This window comes from Armigeres subalbatus, chromosome 1, assembly GCF_024139115.2.
Source record: "Armigeres subalbatus isolate Guangzhou_Male chromosome 1, GZ_Asu_2, whole genome shotgun sequence".
Classification (NCBI taxonomy): Eukaryota; Metazoa; Arthropoda; class Insecta; order Diptera; family Culicidae; genus Armigeres; species Armigeres subalbatus.
This window is the reverse complement of record NC_085139.1, coordinates 262450739-262470499: the sequence shown is the minus strand read 5'-3', so window position 1 is coordinate 262470499 and position 19761 is coordinate 262450739. Positions and strand designations below refer to the sequence as shown.

The 19761-nt window shown below is 40.4% G+C and overlaps 1 protein-coding gene across 2 annotated transcripts in view; it reads left to right on the top strand.

The window, feature by feature from the left end:
• The window catches only part of LOC134207157 (3-hydroxyacyl-CoA dehydrogenase type-2), a 37136-nt gene that overhangs the window by 14341 nt on the left and 3034 nt on the right, over positions 1 to 19761 (top strand). Inside the window, exon 1 of one of the 2 annotated variants that reach the window (XM_062682878.1) lies at positions 17664 to 17887. The exons of the other annotated variant lie outside the window; for it this stretch is intronic. Within the exon in view, the coding sequence (XP_062538862.1) occupies positions 17798 to 17887 (90 nt within the window). The 5' untranslated portion in view covers positions 17664 to 17797. Of the gene's footprint in view, positions 1 to 17663; positions 17888 to 19761 lie in introns of those variants that run through there. 2 annotated transcript variants of the gene reach the window in all.

The following is a 19761-nucleotide window of genomic DNA, read 5'->3' as shown; positions in this document are numbered from 1 at the left end:
AATTGTCGACTACTACAGCCGGTACAAGGAGGTATGCGTCATGAGGAAAATCACGTCCGAAGAAACTATTAAGCGAATCGAACCCATTTTCGTCCGGCTAGGATATCCACGGACTATCACCCTAGATAATGGCCGCCAGTTCATCAGCACAGAATTCGATAACTATTGTCAGTCAAGAAATATAAAGCTAAACCATACCGCCCCATACTGGCCACAGGCCAATGGCGAAGTCGAAAGGCAGAACAGTTCCCTCCTGAAACGTCTCAAGATAAGCCATTCTATGAATCGAGAATGGAAAACCGATTTACTCCAATACCTAATGATGTACAACACCACCGCACATTCCGTCACAGGTAAGGCTCCCTCTGCGTTGTTGCAAAATCGGCTGATCCGCTCCAAGATTCCATCGATAAGTGATATCGAAAACACACCACATGTGGGTTCCGAATCTCACGACCGAGATACAACTCTAAAGTACTGGGGAAAAGAAAGAGAAGACCAGAAGCGGCATGCTAAACCATCAGAACTACAAGTAGGAGATCGCGTTTTACTACAGAATCTAGTGACTGCGGGAAAACTCACACCAAAATTTGGAAGAACAGAATATGTGGTTGTTGAGAGAAGGGGAAGTCGAGCAAAAATCTTCGATCCCATTTCAGGCGGTACATTTGAAAGGAACACATCTCATCTTAAGAAAATTCCTCAAGTAGAAAACGTCGTAGTCACGGACACAGCGCTTGAAGAACCAGGAGCCGAAAAACCAACTAATACAATCTGTAACGAAGAATCGCCACCGATTGCCACGGAGGACATCACGAGTCCTTCACCCGTCCAAGGATTAGAAACGAGAACACGCCCCTCTCGTCAAACATACCGACCGCCCTGGCAACAAGACTATGTTGTTGGCCAACCGTGACCTATGGGAAAAAGGAAGATGTGGTGAATTAGAAATAGAGTAGGCCTTGAACGAGGAGAGTCTTAGTTTTGAAAAACAGTTCGGATCGTGGACACAGGTTTAAACTCCGGTGTACTGAAAGTAGTGCTAAATAAACCGAAATAAATTATAATTAATTCGCGGACCATATTAGATTTTAATGTGAATATCACAATCAGCATCTTCATTTGCCAGTCGGTCGTCAAGCTCAGACCCGACCGCATTGCGTAGGCAAGAGCACGCAAGCGTGCTGTAGGGTCATGGGTTCGAGTCCCATCGAAGGGAAAGTGGTTACCTCCAATACATTTTCTAAATCAATATCTTCCACATAATGTACATATTCACATATGAGTTTCCACAACATTTTTAACACCTGGAAGTGTTGGTGACTTTGTCGTGCCAAAAGTTATAAAAAAAAGAGTTTTTAGTGTTTTGTGCATAAAAATAGTATTTTGACCATAACTTTCGAGCCCATAGTTCGATCTGGTCAATTTCAATAGCAAACAATGTGGCAGTTGATTCCTCGTCAAATGGTATCCATTGCGAGTAATTTGGCCAATGCTGAGTACATACTAAAAAGTGTGCCTACAGTAAATTGTAAACATACACACATACACACATAACAGATAGCGCCTTAATTCGCCGAGCTCTGTCGATTGATATTTAACCACTATAGCTTTTTATCAAAAGTTCACTTTTGTAAAGTTTATTCCGACCGCTTTTTCCTAAACTGTTTGATAGAATCTTGAAGGCAGCACTGGTAGCATGTCACTTTCTAGTGATTTGGTCACTATTTTGAGTCTAATCACTAAAAAGCTACTATTTGCATCCAAAAGTCACTATTTTTCGGAAAATGGTCACTAAAGTCACTATTTTCACACTACCGATTGCAAAAAGTTAAAAAAGAATAACTTGGACCTTTTATTATTGTTGATAATATGTATTGCAATTTGACCAATTTATAAAGCGTAATTTCCATACGGTGGCTTTCCTTAGCCGTGCGGTAAGATGCGCGACTACAAAAGAAGATCATGCTGAAGGTGGCTTGGTTGGATTCCCGGTCCGGTTAAGGAAATTTTCGCGACTTCTCTGGTTATACTATTATCGTGTTAGCCTCATAATATACAAATAATGTGGAAATGGTAACTCGGCTTAGAAACCTTGCAGTTAACAAATGTCGAAGTGTTCAATGACAGCTAAGCTTCGAGGCGGCAATGTCTCAGCGGGGAATGTAATGCCAAGAAGAAGGCCATACGACCTATGGGTGGTTTGAGACGGTATGTCATGTTTTTTCGTTGAGCGTTTTTTTTTTAATTTCAATTTTTTGCGACGAATCTTAGATTTTTCGAATTGAGTGCCATTCTGGACGGAAAAATTCCCACCCAAATGTGAAAAAACTCAAAGGTGCAGCCCAATCGGTGACGCAGGACTACGTAGACAGTTGGATGGACTTTGAGTCTCTAACCGTGGAATTAACATGACTTATCGGCCGCTGAAGCCACTCGACTGGCTTTCATTGGGGGACATCACAATCCTTACACGTACGCTTTCATTGCGGTTGCAAATAAATATATTTGCGTATGGTTTCACGCCACTTCTGATTCTGCTTATTTCTTCTTTATTTCGGAAATTTTTGAGGACTTTGAGAAATGGCGTGAAACCAAACGCTAATACTTATTTGCAACGTTTGGTTTTCGCCCGCGGTGGACAGGTACGTGGTGGAATTAATTTCAGGACTAAAACCACCGACAAACCGACGGGCCTGTCTAATTCCAAAATTGGCAAAAAAATTGAACGCCGTTTTACTTGCAGTGTAGTAACTCGTTCTGTCACTGCTGACATAAGCGATCATTTAGGCTGTGAACCATTCTAGCGATTCGTTTAACTTTTAGTTAAAATTTGACACTTAGGCTCTGTCTCATTTGGATAATTAAACTGAAATTAAACTTAAAAGTGACATTTCAATAATTATCAAATAACCCTGCTCGCAGAGCAAGATTACTTTTGACAGATATCGAATCATTTTGCATCGATGTCTTATTGGAATTGCTGGGCAGCACCAGCCATTCTTATTAATGGGTTATTTGCTAATTTTCGAACTGTCACTTTTAAGTTTAATTCTCCAAATGAGACAGACCCTTAGATGTTTATTTTCCCACACACTCAGTTTTGAATTCTGCAGCTCGGCAAAAATCCGCACAGCCGTCTGCCCAGCAAAATAAAAACTGATATCCCGGCAAAAATGACGTTTGTTAGCTGATTTTCGGCAAATTATTTGCTGATTTTCAGCAACTTTGACAGAAATCTCGGAAAAAAACATGTTTGCTGGGGCACGGCTGTGCGAAACTCGGTAAAAGTTCAACATTTTGCTGAGATACCGACAAAGTTTAACTAAAGAATTGTCAAATCTAACCATGCTCCGGAGCAGGGTTATTTTTAACCACGGCGAAATAACCATCGAACTGTCAAATTTTTACTAAAAGTTAAACGAATCGGTGAAACGGTTCACAGCCTTAACAAAAGAAGTCAAGAATGGGGGAAAATGAAAAATGTGCGAGAATCGACCAGCTGTTCGATGTAAACATCATATGCACGCTTTGAGTAATCTACACAGCGATGTTAATTAAAATAAATAAGATATAGATAAGAAATCTCTTCAAAATGCTATAATCGACAGTAAGGGTCTGTCTCATTTGGCGAAATAAACTGAAATTAAACTTAAAAGTGATATTTCAATAATTATCGAATAACCCTGCTAAATTACTTTTGACAGATGATATCGAATCATTATTCTTATGACTGGGTGATTTTCTAATTTTCGAACTGTCACTTTTAGGTTTAATTCTCCAAATGAGACAGACCCTAAAAATCCTACACCATCACTATAGAGAAAGCTTTTTAGCTTTAAAAAATAATTCTAGCATGAAAACATTGATCTTTTTGATAAACATTCTCAGATTGTTTATATTCAATATTATTCGATAGCTGATAAAATTCATCGAAGTGTGCATGCTCTAGTTTGCCCACACACATGTGAGAGCCAGGGTTTGTAGAAATCGCTCTCAATAGATAACGAACAACGATAAAAGAGAGGCAAAAACTGTTCCGAATCATAACAAGCCATGATAACAAATTTATCAAACTTGTATACAAGTGCGAAAAAACCAGGGACAGAAAAAGTCAGTTCAACTACACTCAAACAGCTGACATCCAACACACAATCAAGTTGCTAGTCCTTCCCGAATTTGAATGTGCGAATGAATAGGACGGCATGTGCACGAACAGCAGCAAGCATCGACTCCGGTGTCAGCGTTGTTTTGTGCGGTGTCAAAATGAATCTTCAGCTTGGACCATTGATATTCAATTTGAAATCTCAAAATATGAATATCATTTCATACTGCGGTGCATGGATTCAATATTTTGAAGTCAAATTCTTAAAATATATACATCTGTTTAGTATATAAAGTAAAATAATCCTCATTTATCGGTGCAAATTAACCACAATTCAAAATATTCATTTCAGCCCCGGTAGATATTCATTTTTTGCGCTCGATTATCAATCGGCTATTGAAGATCGGGCGGTAAATTTGGTATGGAAGTTTGACAGCATGCTGCGAGATGTTCGTGTCTGCATCGCCGAGCGTCTGATCAAAACAAACACGAATCTATGACGAAGCTGCCTACTGAGCATCGATGCAACTGATAGTAAAACGATGATTTCCGTCCTTGGAAAAAACATAATCAGATAGACAGCCCCCACAGAAAAATGGTGATTCTCGCTTTGTTTTCGCTCCTTTCGTGTTGGTTACTGCACAGCTGTGTAGAACAAGTTGAAATGCATCATCAGAGCCAGTGCTCCCCACATTTGGAGCTTTCTAAAAGAAATTTATCATGGGGTATAACATCCCGAATCAGTTCTCTATCATGACAGCTTGCGAAAAAAGTTTCTCGCGGTATGCTACATATCGTATATGTATACAGAGATGATCCGTGAGAGACTTGCTCTTTCTCTTGAGGATTCAATCCCTGGTGAGAGCTGTTGTGTAAATCATCGCACAGATGGAGTTGGTGGAATAAATTGCCACGAATTTTGAAGAACTGTATATCGGCATCAACATTTCAAAAGGGCGTAACTGCTTTTGTAAACAAGAGCTTCTCACGTCTCTGGTGCACGCTTAAAATCAATAACACAGAGATGTGTTTGCATCACACAAAACGGACCTAATGCGGAACATCCCCCAGATGAGCGATAGTTACACAGCCACAAAAATAGCTCGTGTGGTTTTATTGAAGCTTGGATTTCAATATTTTCAACAGTATTTGGTTCCTCATGAAACAAGGAATCTGTACAAACGTTTACATGTTGAAAAGGACCGTTATCACGACCGTACGAGGCATTTTTGTGCCTGTGTAACTGTCGCTCATCTAGGGGATGTTCCACATTAAGTCCGTTTTGTGTGATGCAAACACATCTCTGTGTTATTGATTTTAAGCGTGTGGGCTAATTTGTGCTTACCCACGCAATCCAGCACCATTAAATGAAAGAAGAGGATTCGATGCTTCCTTCAGTGGTATTGAATTGCGCCGGTGGGCTCAAATTAACCCACCAGCGGCGTGAGAAGCTCTTGTTTACAAAAGCAGTTACGCCCTTTTGAAATGTTGATGCCGATATGGAAAGGCACGTCGGTTTGTCGGTGCTAAAACTATTTATCCAAGAAGAGGTACTGGCTTCTTCATCGATTTGGCTGTCATCGTCGGATAGTGAAATTTTCTGACAAGATTATTTGGTTTCGTTTCTGTTAGTCATTGGAATAAAAATCGATTTTTAGGGCCACTATTTTATACAAATAAAGGTCAATCCAAGAAATTTTTTTTTGAAAGTGCAAAACTTAGGGCCGATGCCCACGTAGCGGTTTTTTACGCTGCGTGCACGCCGCATTCACGCAAGGTACCCAGCATCAAATGGAGTAATGCACACGTAATGTTATTTGCCACCTTGCAAGCGGGAGAAAAGGCAACAAAAAAAAAAAAATAAATAAATTTTAAAAATTAGGTTTTACGTAAAACAAATCAAAACAAGGCACGTTAAATTTTTTAGCGAAGAGTCCAAGCAATTTCTTTTAAAATCTAAAGTATTTAGTCTTTAGTCAAAAAAGGCGAAGCATTTTACACGCTAAACACGCCATAATCTAACACATGAGATTCAAAATAATAAGGGACCGACTGTTTACTTCGATGACATTTACTTCCAGGGTGCAGCAGCCGTAAAAAGTGTAGACAACAACCTTCCGTGCACCATGTTTACGGTACTCGTCACTGAGTGGCGATACCGGCGTTTCTATCTGTGTTGTTAATAGAGGTAATAAACTATAGAGGACGATTGTCGCTGTCGTCACTGGCGAAACATATTTTGCTGACGAGGATAGGGCACTAAATGTCAACGAAGGAAAAATCAGTACGTTTTGACAGATAGGTACCCAACATGTTTGGGGATGACAACAAAGGGAACCGCAGCGACAATCCAATACCAAATTTTCAAAACGACTTATCTGCCTATGTAAACAAAGATTCAAACATTGATTTAACGTATCTGATAGCACTCCCACGCAAACCAACACCATCAACAGGTAGTCAAAGCCTTCACCTACGTATTGATGGTGTTGATTTGCGTGGGAGTGATATTAGATTCGTTAAATCAACGTTTGAATCTTTGTTTACAAAAGCAGATAAGTCGTTTTGAAAATTTGGTATTGAATCGTCCTTTATAGTTTATTACCTCTATTGTTTTGTTAAACCCACTACTCTATGTTTTGAGCAGGGGGAGAAGGCGGAGCACTGAATCCCTACCCCAACATGTGCGACATCTGGATTTGGTTCTAAACTGTAAACAACAGTGTTAATTCTCTACCACCTTTTTGTTATGGCGAGGCAATGTTTCTGCACACTTTTGTTTTCAATATTTTATCAAAATTAAACACTCACTCATGCAGCAATATAACGATATGGTATGCTTGAGATACCTGCTTGATTATAAGGACTCGAAAAAGAATTTATTCGCAGTGACTAACCGAATATAAAAATGTTCGCATTGACGATTGCGCCCTAACACCGGTTCTAAGCTTCGATGCAGAGTACACGAGCTTTGTTCGCCAGTGACAGGCTTATGAGGCCCTTGGTTTTGAGATTTTCACAATTTTCACCATGAGCTCATGGAAGCATGGTAGTTGGAAATCGATAAAATGTATGGAAAAATAAGGTATTTCGCAAATTTATGGAAAATGGAAGTGTTTTAGAAGAAAGTAGTGATAAGGAATGAAGTATGAGGTGAAAAGATTATCTCCTGCACTTAGTTTGCACTGATTAGTAGTTTTATAGTGATGAAATTTCGATTTTACTACCACTGAAAAAACGCCATCTCTTGCATTAATCGTTTTGACTGGTACCTTATTATTACCAATGGGAAAAAGTATATCTTTGTCGTCTTTTTTTCAACGAATTATAACTGAAAATCTTTCTTCCACTCGAAACTTACGATATGTTGGTAAAAAAAAACAGATTAATCCACCTAGCGGTGATGGTGCCTTTCTCGACCTTCGTAAAATGTGTTTGCTTGAAAGTAGATGAGCTAGTAGTTAGGAGTAAAAAAAAAACTTCTTTGTCCGTTCTATGAAAATCGGATTATTTCAAGCAAAGATATTGTAGATCCAGTTGAAATCTCGAGATCTCGGTTCGGCAACCCCGTGGCAAGAGATGCTTCTCAGCGTAGCGAACATCTTCATGAATATGTCCAGCATACATTTTGAAAAGTACAAGCAACTAGATTTTATCCACAATATTGTTGGCTAGACATTTTCAATTTGATCGAAAATATTACCAGCTATTATGGGCATTTAAATATAATCCTAAAACATCTTTCCGCACACCATTTATTTCATTTCAATTTCAGTAATGAATGTTGTTCGATTTGTATCCCCGGACCATTTCAACTGTGATGCTCACCACAGTATAAACAATAATAATATCTTTTGTTTGATTCGGAGCGGGAGAACAAGTTACGAAATATGATTTCGTGTAGCGTTCGATTTCACCTGTCGATTCACTCCAATTCGTATGTTTATTATATTTTATCATTAAATAACATAATTCCCATGGTCAAAGATGTAACTATTTTTGCAAATTATTTTGAAAACAATTTTCAGATTTAACCAATACAAGTAGTAAACAAAACACATGTTGTTTATTTTCGTACAATAACAACGGACGGTAATGAGCTACCGTCCGTGGACATGGTGGCTATTAGGCTATCCATGAGGACATTCAGCGATGGGACTGACAATCGAAATCAAAACAAAATGTGTATGCAGTTGAACGGAACTCACTTCTGGTGTGAACCGCGCTTAACAATTTCCTTTGAATTGTTCTGTCAGTCCGGTCAGAATCTGTCAAAAAATCAAGGTAAACAAAAATCGTCAGCTGTTTGCAACTGTCTTATGGATTGCCTTATTGTCAAACCCCTTGTGATAGTATAAGACGCCAGGGGGGTGCGGTTCGGTTTTCAACTTGATCTACAATATGCTAATAAGAATTTCGACATTTTTTTTCTTTTTCCAATCTTTTTGATGTACATACTCCTGTTTTATTTTACCCAGTCATATATTTTAAGGATATCACTTTTGGATGTTTGTTAAACTGAAGCTCTGACTACACAAAAAGAAAACGATATTGTCATTCCCATCAAGCGAGCGGAGAGCAATATTTGTTATGATATAAATCTCGTGACCGTCCTTCTGCCAAACTCCCGTATGAAGAGGGAGGGAAGTGTATCAATGTGGAAGCATCCGATATTTATTTTTCGGAGATAAATTATAGCCTTTCGGTACAACTTTGTAGCACAAGAAAGGCAAAAAGTATTTTGGCCATAATTTCTAAGGTAATAGTCCAAGCTGGACAATTTTCAATAGAGAATAATAGAATAGGATTCCGCGTCCAATGCAATTTGTTGTGAGTAAATCGATTGAGGGTAAGTGCATTAAAAATGAGCTAAACTTTTTTACGCACTTTTTTATAACATAAAGTATTTTGGCCATTGTGATAGTCGAGGTGATAACGGTAGTCTAGTAAGCATCGATGTTGCGAGAAGACTACTCGCTCTAGAAGTGCTGTCTTCGATCGTGCGTTGGATGTGTTACTCCCGTGTGTGTCAGTGTTAGTAGTATTAGCATCTAATAGGGGGTTTGTCTTAGTTGGTATAATAGACTGTTATAAATGGATGTCTACCACAGCCATAATTTTTGTGCCCATAGTCCGATCTTCCAAATTTTCTGTAGAAAACAATACGACAGGATCCCGAACTTGTTGCAAGTAAATCGGTTGAGGATAAGTACCAAAACAGTGAGCTAAACTTTTCGCACTTTTGGCGCACGCACACACATACATACACACTAGAGTGGGGCGCAGTTGTATGGAAAATCGCAAACTTCGTCCGATCAAGTGAGATCAAGGTTTTTCTGAATCGTTTTAGGACCCCAATCAACTGTGCAAAATATGGGCTCGATTGGTTGCGACCTCGCATGCCGCATCCCGTTTGAAATTTACATGCAAAATAGTATGGGAAAATGTACTTTTTAACATTTTCGCTCTTAGTGGCTTCAATTTATCATCAATCACGTGACTCAATACGTTAGCATATAGCCTGGAAGATGCCGAAATACTTTGCCGAAGAAGGTACGCAGCTGGAAGGTCTACAAAAAATGTTATTACGTTTCGAAAATTGATTGTTAAAACCATATGCAAGAAATCAATGTTTCTGCCAGCACTACGGGACAACCTGTAATTCTCGGGAACTTTTTCAAATCGGCGTATGTAACATTTTGATCAAGCTGAGAAAATGAGCTTCGAAGTTTTCAGATTTTATTTTTATTCCTATTTAGAAACTAATCATTTTTATTGCAATTGAATACACCTCAACGATACATTATGAAAAGGTTCATCGTCACTGACCCTGAAATATGCACTGCGTGTGAACATTTCAGTTATTTTGATAAAAAAATATGTTACAACGTTCTGCAACAGATAAATCACATACGTCGTTTTGATACGTCAGCATGACCGAGGTCATGCTACTTTCGTCGAAATGTTACGCTGCTCCGTACGCTGCATTGTTGATACGTCGAAATGTTGCGTCAAGTTGAAACGTTTCACGCACATGCGACAAAAAAATTGCAACACTTACAACACGACGTAATAACATTTGCTGCAGAAAAACAACGTAAAATATTTTTATCAACGAAAATCAGAATATACAAGCAACAAGCTTAATTTTGAAATCAGTGATGAAAAAGTACAAGCAGACGCACGTTTTAAACTATTTAGTTGTTCGAAAAAACTTTTTAAAGTACATTTTCTGCTAAGCGGTGTATGTGCAATATTTTCAACAATGATGTTACACCGTTTTGCAAAAAAAATGATTTACATTTTTAAAAACACATTTTCATGTAGCTTTGAAGATATACACATTTTTAGATGAATTTGATGCCATATGCTGTTAAAAACGGGTTTGTTTACAATTTGCGACATACGCCGTTTTGAAAAAGTACCCGAGAATTGTCAGAGGGAAAAACCCATTTTCCTTCTAGTCGGATTTTTTACTTTGTGAAATCATTCCGAATATCTCCCATTAGTTCCAAAGTCCTATTAAATCAATAATTTTGAAATAACACTCAGTTAAATTATTGCTCCAGGTAGTTCGACAGTGCTGGCAGAATAAATGATTTTTTGCATATGGTTTGAACACTCAATCTTCGAAGCGTTATAACTTTTATCGTGGACGTTCCAGCAACGTGCCTTCTTCAGCAAAGTTTTTCGACATCCTTTGGGTAATACTTTAACGTAATGTGCCACTTGGTTCACAATGAACTGAAGCCTCTAGTAGTAGAAATGCAAAAATATACGTTCTCCCATACTAATTTCCATACAAACTTCAAACGCGATGCGGAAAGCGAGGAAGCAACCAATCGGTCACAAATTCTGCACAGTTGTTCAGGACCCAGAATGGCTTTGAAAAACCATTGATTTGAAAAAATGACCATGACGCCCCACTCTAATACACACACAGAGACATCATCTATGGGTCACTATGGGTCTCCAGGCCTTCTGTAAAAGTTTGGTTTTGAAGCAACCATATCAAGCAAAATTTTTCATAACGACGTATGTAACAATTATGAGGATTCGAGAAATCCTTTGCAGAAAGTTGGCAAAACATTTTCTAAAATTGTTTAAAAACTAAATCTCTTTTCAATATTTTTTTCCGCTGGCATGCATCAATACATGGCACTTAATAAGCGTGCTTCACGTCATAGCTCAGTTAATTCAAATTCCCTGTGAAAAACGATAAAATTATACATACACCGGTATGCTGTACATACGTCGCTGTACATTGGTCGGTTTTCCATAGTGCATGATTGACGCAACTGCAGTTTTGTTTTGTTTTGCTTTTTTTGGTACATAGGTCGCTCTTAGTTCCCATATGTTAAAGCGACGTATATAACAGACGTATCTACATACGTCGATTCGCAAAAAGATTAAATTGGAGAATTTTAAGATCTAACATCAGTAAAATCGATGTGTATTATATAAAGTCGCGTGTGATTGTCATGTTGCATTAAAAACCTCGTTTTGTTTACTTTTGTTACATACGTCCTTATGAAAAATTATGCTCGAAATAAGATATTTTCGATGACAGTGACAATAGTAATTATGATAGTGATGGTTGTGAAAACAATAACTATTTGGATCATTTCTTAACAGTGGTGGAACCATTTGAGCAACGTAGCTTAGGAACGTCTATTAATGATCAAAAATAGAGGCTCATAGAAGTGAATTTAATCACCGGATCAACAGGGAATAGACCCAGTTTAACACAGTTGTAGTGATTAGTGATAGTCTTCTTCTTCTTCTTATTGGCATTACATCCCCACACTGGGACAGAGCCACATCGCAACTTAGTGTTCATTAAGCACTTCCACAGTTATTAACTTCGAGGTTTCTAAGCCAAGTTACCATTCCTGCATTTGTATATCATGTAGCTAACACGATGATACTTTTATGCCCAGGGAAGTCGAGACAATTTCCAATCCGAAAATTGCCTAGACCGGCACCGGGAATCAAACCCAGCCACCCTCAGCATGGTCTTGCTTTGTAGCCGCGCGTCTTACCGCACGACTAAGGAGGGCCCCTGATTAGTGATAGTAACAGTGGTAAAAATGGTGATCAGTGATATTATTGAATATATTATCAGGCCTAAAACAGCGAGTATTTGAGCAACGTGGCTTAAGAACGTCTGTTATTGATCTAAAATAGATACTCATAGAAGCAAATTTAATAACCGTGGGGAATAACAGGGATGGACCCGGAATAGAGTTTGAGTCGAGAGACTGCCAACGGGTTACATAAAAAAAAGGACAGTGTGATGGCTTATCTCAGCTCAGGAGCAAAAAATCTTGGGGTTGTATACAAGACACGACCGTTCGACTTAAACTACACAAAACCAAATATAGTACACTGAATCAATTATTCCACTCTATACGTCCCTCCGCCAATACTAACAGTTTAATCAGCACCTCCCACTCTGTGTGGGAGTAGGGACTCCACTGTCTAGCAGATGGACCACCCCATTCATACACCCTAGTTCAATAATTGATAATAACCTCAAAGTTGGCAATTACAAAGGATTGGAACGCGCTGTGTATAAGGGATGCATATTGCATGAAAGAACTAAAATTTTGAATAGTTTAACGTTGATAATCAAAGGTTTCAGTACTACTGGCAAATTGGTGGAAAGTTTGCGAATCGATTGATATAAATCTTTAAAATCCATCGAAAGATAAAGGACCTATTAACGTTACAAATCTTACATGATTTCGTGACGGTCCTCAATTTAGAATTTTCCATTTTACACCCTGTATCCAAGCCTTCCCCTTAGATGTAGCTTAAGTCAAAAAGTTTCTGCTCATCCGGGAAAACATATGGCAGTATTCACCAATACCGAATCTATGAGCACAGTGGAAAATCCGGTAAACGTGGAAAAGCGGTGACCAGAAGCCACAAGCGACGATAGGCATGAACAAAACCTTTTTTTCGGCAAAACTGTTTGACACACTGTTTTTTTGCCTTTCTCGTACAACAAAGTTGTACCAGCAGGCTCTAATTCCACTTCAAAAGTGTATATGTGTGTTTTTACTTACTTATGGATCCTGTACACCTCCGGTGGTGCAAAGGGCCGACTGTATATGTGTGTAGCCCATATTTTTTTTTGTTTATCGCGTTTCATATAGAAGGACTTAACTGATTCGAGTGCAACTGGAATTCATTCATTCCGTTTTTGTTTTTCAATAAATCAAGTAGTTTGGATCATATTTTTATTTTTTAAATCAACAAAAACACTGTTCACACATGGAATCATCAATCATTTTAGCCGTGGCACAACCCATAATTGAGTAATTTTTAAGCGGCGTACTAGAATTGCACCAAATCTTTTAACCGTCGAAATGTAAGCAATAAGCACTGCATCGAGAAAGGTATCATCACCACTGGTGGATAAATTTGGGTTTTAAGCAGACGAAATGGACGATGAAATGCCAACGCTTTCACCAAACTGTACCGTCCCCAATACGGCGCGCAAGGAAAAGAAAATTCGTGTTCCCCCTATTTCGGTATTGAATCTCACGACCCAGCAAATTGGGGAACTTATAACTCAAAATAATATTGCGCAGAACGAGTATTACATGATACGAAGACGGATGTTCAACTTTACTGTTCGGGAACAGAGGCCTTTCGCAATTCTATTTTGGCTATTAAACAATCGAACATCCAGTTTCATACCTGTACCCCCGTCTCTGAGCAATCAGTGAAAATCGTTCTATCAGGTCTACCATTGCCGAAATGGAAAAGAAGCTAGCCACTCTCGGGAGTGATCACAACCGATGAGAAAATGTCGTAAGGTCCTCGGTCTGGGGGAAAGTGCGTTATATTTCCTTCAATTCAGAAAGAGGTCGATTAAACTCTCGGATCTATAAAAGGTAAAAGCAATTTTCAACATCACAGTGAAGTGGCGTTACTATGATAGAAGGCCTAGCGATGCTGTCCAATGTCAACGTTACCAACGATTCGGTCACGGCATGATGAATTGCAATCTTGTTCCATTTTACGTTAAATGTGGTAAGAAGCATCCGTCCGTCAAATGTAAACTACCAAAAAAAGCAGAGCTAGCGAAATGACAAAAACGAGACACGTGGATTGATAGAGTGTGCAAACTGTAGTGGCCAGCACACTGCCAACTATCGTGGCTGTCCCAGCCGCAAGAACTATATTGAAAAGATGAGAACGGAACGGTGGCTTCCCGCACCTCTTCTATCTCCTACACGACCCTCTCAAGGTGTTCTCATCAGTTCCGCAGCCGGACCATAAAAACCTCTTCTCGGTGTAGGAATTTCTTGCTATATATTCCGTTATTCCAACGATGCCTATCGATGCCATTCCTATCCAAATATCTTGCTACAAGCAGTCCAAAATGCTACTGGAAATTATCAGAGAAGGTGGAATATAATGACTAACCTGAAGGTAATGGAAAATAATGACATTATTTTTTACCCGGAAGCGAAGCCCTTGTAAACTTCCTCAAAATAAAATCTCCGTATGGGGAAGCCGCACTCCATGGTCAAACGACGTTGGATATCTTGGAACAAACCTCGACAGGACTGTTGACTTTTGCCATTCACACCAAGAACATTCTAGCGAAGTGCAGCAAGCTCATCAAAATGCTTTACCCACTCATTAATCGACGTTCAAATCTGAGCACTGAATGTGGATATATGCAATTTTTTATAGAAGTTTATTAATAGAGTCCACTGTCGAACCTCCCCACATCCAAGGCAGGCACCACAACTCGCAGATGGCCTGGGGAGGGATCGTCTAGCCCTTGGACATAGACCCTGCTGCCCAGGCAAGACCAAACTAAGAACATCAGAAAAGACTTCCAATATTGATACGGTCCCGCAATACTGTTTCGCGTTTCTAATCGCTGCGACACGAACAACGACAATGAGAATAATCCCTAGAAACCGATGCTAATGTTATGGCGGCCATATTGTGGTTTCCACTACAAGATTTCCACTATTGAGAAAAAGTTAACTACCTTGACCAAGGAAATTTGACTGTGATTTTAGACTTGAATTATGTTCACGTCGAGCCATTACATTCTACAGTCGTGATATGTCCACAAGATGCTTGTTATTGTTGCAATAAAGTATATTCAACTTGTGAAGAGCGGATCCTATTTAAAATTATGTTAATTGCATGGCTGTATCTGGCAAAAGATAACGTTCCAAATTGTGCGCTTTATTACACTTTGATATACCTCTGCAATTAGTCTAGCACAGGACGATTGAGTTAACAAATTTGCAAGCAGTAACTGCCAAGTTTTTGCCAACTTTCATCGAAAATCTTCAGGTTCAAATCATTCTGTATAGTGTTTTTTATTAAGTAGCCTTGCGAGCAAAGGCGTAGGATTACCAATCCGGAGATGGCGAGTTCGATTCTCGGTCCGGTCTAGGATGTTTTCGGGTTGAAAACATTCTCGACTCCTTGGGCATAGTGTATCCATTGTACTTGCCACACAAAAGATACATACTCATGCAATGGCAATGGCAATGGGCATAGAAAAGCTTTCAATTAATAATTGAGGAATAGCTAAGTTGAAAAGCACGCCAAGTTCCAGTTGGAATGTAGAGCCATTGAAGAAGAAAAAGAAGAAGAAGAAGAAAATAGCCAAATAGTCTGCAGAAACTGGGTATCAACAAACTCTCACTAAGGATAAATACACTCCGATGGCTCGATAGCGAAATTTAGAACATAAATTGACGCTGACTTTTTCTTATCATTAACATTCAACATGACAGAGTGAACTTTTTAGCCCGTCTGAGCAAAGTCCTACCTATGTCTGCTTACTAAAAAGGATGGAAATCGATGATATCATCACATATCCGGTGCTGTTATATGACTCGACTTCTTTAGTGAATTGAAGCGGTACCATTGTGGAAAATAAAACACGAAACCACCAAATCTAATTTATTTAATTGCGTCCGGAGTGGTCTGTGAATGTGTAGAAGTCTAGACTATTCCGGTCGTACTGCATTCTTAACAGTTTATACTAATACAAGTTTTCGAGACAGAATATAAGTCAATGTTATCTCTCACGCTGTCTCAAAAATGTAATTTCCAAAATTCTAATAACACATTTTTCTCATTGATCGCATCTCCCACGCAGGTAACGCAACACACTGTTCGTGTCAACAGATTACCACCCCCACAGCCCGTACGGAGCAGCTAATCAGCACCAACGGCTAGGCGGTACAACATCCACAATGGAAACGGAACACGTGAATGATCCGATGGCACTGTCCGGTGCCGTCCTGGTTGTCGAGGAGGAAGGCGAGGAAGCGGTTGAGCTGCCGCTGGAGGACGATGGCACCCTGTCGCTGTCGACGCTGCAGGCCCAGTTCTACGGAGCCTGTGGTCTCAAGTATCGCAACCCGGATAGCAAGGCCATCCGTGGCGTTCGGCTGAACGACAACAAGTTGCACCCGTTCTCGCCGGAACAGGGCTGGGGCAACCACATGTACATCTGTGTGTTCCCCAAGGAGAACAAGCGCAAGAGCGATGACAAGCTGGAGAACTCCACGCCGAAGACGAAGCGTATCGAGAACCGCAATCGAACGACCACCGATTTGATCGTGCTGGGATTGCCCTGGAAGACCTCGGAAGAAGGCCTGCGTGAGTACTTTGATACATTCGGGGATTTGTTGGTGGTTCAGATCAAGAAAGATATGAAGACCGGACAATCCAAGGGTTACGGGTTCATCCGCTTCGCAAAGTTTGAATCGCAGATGAAGGCACTGTCCAAGCGACACCTGATCGATGGCCGTTGGTGCGACGTGAAGGTTCCAAGCAGCAAGGATCAGATGCAGCACCAGATGCCGAGCAAGATCTTTTTGGGCCGCGTGACCGAGGAAATGACATCGGATGACATTCGAGAGTACTTCAGCAAGTACGGAGAAGTTACGGATGTGTTCATCCCGAAACCGTTCCGAGCGTTCGCTTTTGTAACGTTCATCGATCCGCACGTGGCCCAGAGCCTGTGCGGCGAGGATCACTTGATCAAGGGGGCCTCAGTTTACGTTTCGACGGCTTCCCCTCGGCCGGAACACAATCGCAATCAGCAAAAAAATCAGATGGGAGGAAATTTTTCTAACTACGATGAACGCGGACGCGGTGGTGGGTCCTCTGGATCCGATTACGGGGGCCAACAGTCCCATTCGAACATGAACTCAAACTATCACCACGGGGGAGGGGGCGGAGGCGGATACAACAATCTGCCACAGAACCAACCGATTTGGAATTATAACGAGTATTCGCAACAAAATCGCCAAAACAACAGCAACATTGACAGCATGCCCAATCTTCAGGCCTTGGGTTTAAACTCGACAGGCCCTGGCCCGAACGGCGGAGGCCAGGGAAACGGAGCGGGTCTTCATGGGGGCCACCACGGTTCGGCGGGGATGGGTGGGAATCATCTGAGTGGGGGTGGAGCGACGAGTGGGGCGACGGGGGCTGGTGGTAACAGCGGTGCGCCTGGAGTTATCGGAAACCATGGCGGTCCGGCCGGAGGCAACATGAACCTCAACCAGATGCCGATCAATCCGGCCATCATTGCCGCCGCGCTGAGCCAGTGGAGCCTGATCGGAAACCAGATGCATAACAATCCGCAAGGATCGGGTGGACCCGGAGGACCGGGCGCACCGGGACAAAATGGCGGCACTGCCGGACCGGGTAATCCGGCTGGACCAGGATCGGGCGGCCCGGGTGCCGGCCAGGAGTATCTGCCGTGGAACGGAACAGGTAATGGCAATGCAGCCGCCGGCGGCCCCGCCGGAAGAGGAGAACAGAATCGACAATAGACACTGACCGGTTTTCCTCTTCGGCTTTGTAGTAGTTGAACTGGTGAAACGCTTACACAAACATTATTATTGTCCAACTAAAACGAAGAGAACTCACTACCCTCCTTCCTTACACTGACACAAACACTCACACACGCATATTCTTCTTGCCCCGCTCTGATGTTTGGAACTCATTCGTCACTCTGACACCCATTGATGCATTATGCACTTTATGGAACAAAAACACCAATTCACTCACCTTCATTACACGCGCACACATTTGGCTGAGAGTCCGCTAGAGCGAGAGTTGAGATTGGTCCTTCTTTAAATTTTCCCTTTGTAACGGGAAAAGACGTTTTAGGATTGTAAACGCTTATAGGAACAGGAAGAATGATAACTATTTAAGCACAGTGTTGTTAGGCTGACGTTAGTTTAACAGTTTTCGGAATGTTGCGTTGTTTGTAAAATGGAATTTATCTTAATTTGAAAAGGTAAAGTTAGTAAACTGCGCGCGGTGTAGCCTATTAGTAGACAGAAAGTTAGGCAAAGAATTTAAGGAGAGAGATGATGTTTCAAAACTGTTCTACCGACTAGCGTTGTTCCACTCATTTTAACCCGATTTTGGTTGTGTATAAGTTTTAATTGAGACGAGGGACAAATTATTGAGAATGGCGAGCGATACATGTTACGAAAGGCTGAGGATTCGAAGAAAGACAGAAATGAGAACGAAGTCAGTTGAAGTTGGTTTTGATCTCGCCAGCAATTATAGAAAGTAGGGAACCACCATTGTAAATACTTTATTGACGGTCTACTGGGAGCAACTTCCAAGTTATCCACAAAATCGATAAAATGGAGTTTTAGGATTGCGGACTGTGTGTTTGCTTTTCGTGAAAAATCGAACCCTCAGAATATTTTTGTTGCATATTAGGTGGTAACAATACTTAAATTAAAATTTCAAAATAATCACTTGGAATGCCTATCAAAAAATGGAGTTACATTTTTATTTAGGCAATTTTGCCATCTACCGTTAAGCTTATTTTGAAGACTCTTGGTGGTGAAAATGTCGTAAAATTATTACATTGAGAGTTCGTTTCATGGAAATCAAACACCACTTCGAAAGATCGGATATTGAGTGCTCGCAAAAAGTTTGTTCCTTTCGCTCTATTTTGTTTATATGTGTTTTTCTTAGATTGTCTTAATACAAAACGCGCAAGTAAATCTTTACCTTTGATCAACATTCTGTTCTCTGGTAACGAACCGAAGAATAGAAGGTTGCTCATCGGAGGTATTTATTTCTGCGCGTGACATGAGTTTAGAATCCCTTATTTGTAGGTTTTAAAAGTCGACGGCAGCAAAAGCAGTGGTGGAATAAACCGAAGAAAATAACTTTTATGAACGAATCCCATAAAGTGTAGTGGTTGTAGTAGTGGAGGCTGATGAGAAACGACAAAAAATCGGAACTAGTTGAAGGTTCCGATAAATAAATCTATACTGTTTGAATGAGGCGGATGAACAATGGGCGCATGCGTGCGCAATATTACAGTCGATAGTACATAGTTTCTAACTGCCGTCTGAGGAATAAAATACTATCTTCGTTCAGTCACTAATATATGAACTTTCAGTTTGATTGTTGTGAGCGTTTGGTTTTGTTTTTCATTTGATGAATCATTTTTATTTACAACTAAATTAGTTTCCTAAGTTCCGAAGGTAGAGAGGAAAACCAAAATGGGGAGTTAGAGAATTACTACAAACATACTACTTGACGTAGTAGAACTTAGACAAGGAAAGCGAATTAAATTCACGATGAACACTACTATATGCTATTGATTCGAATGA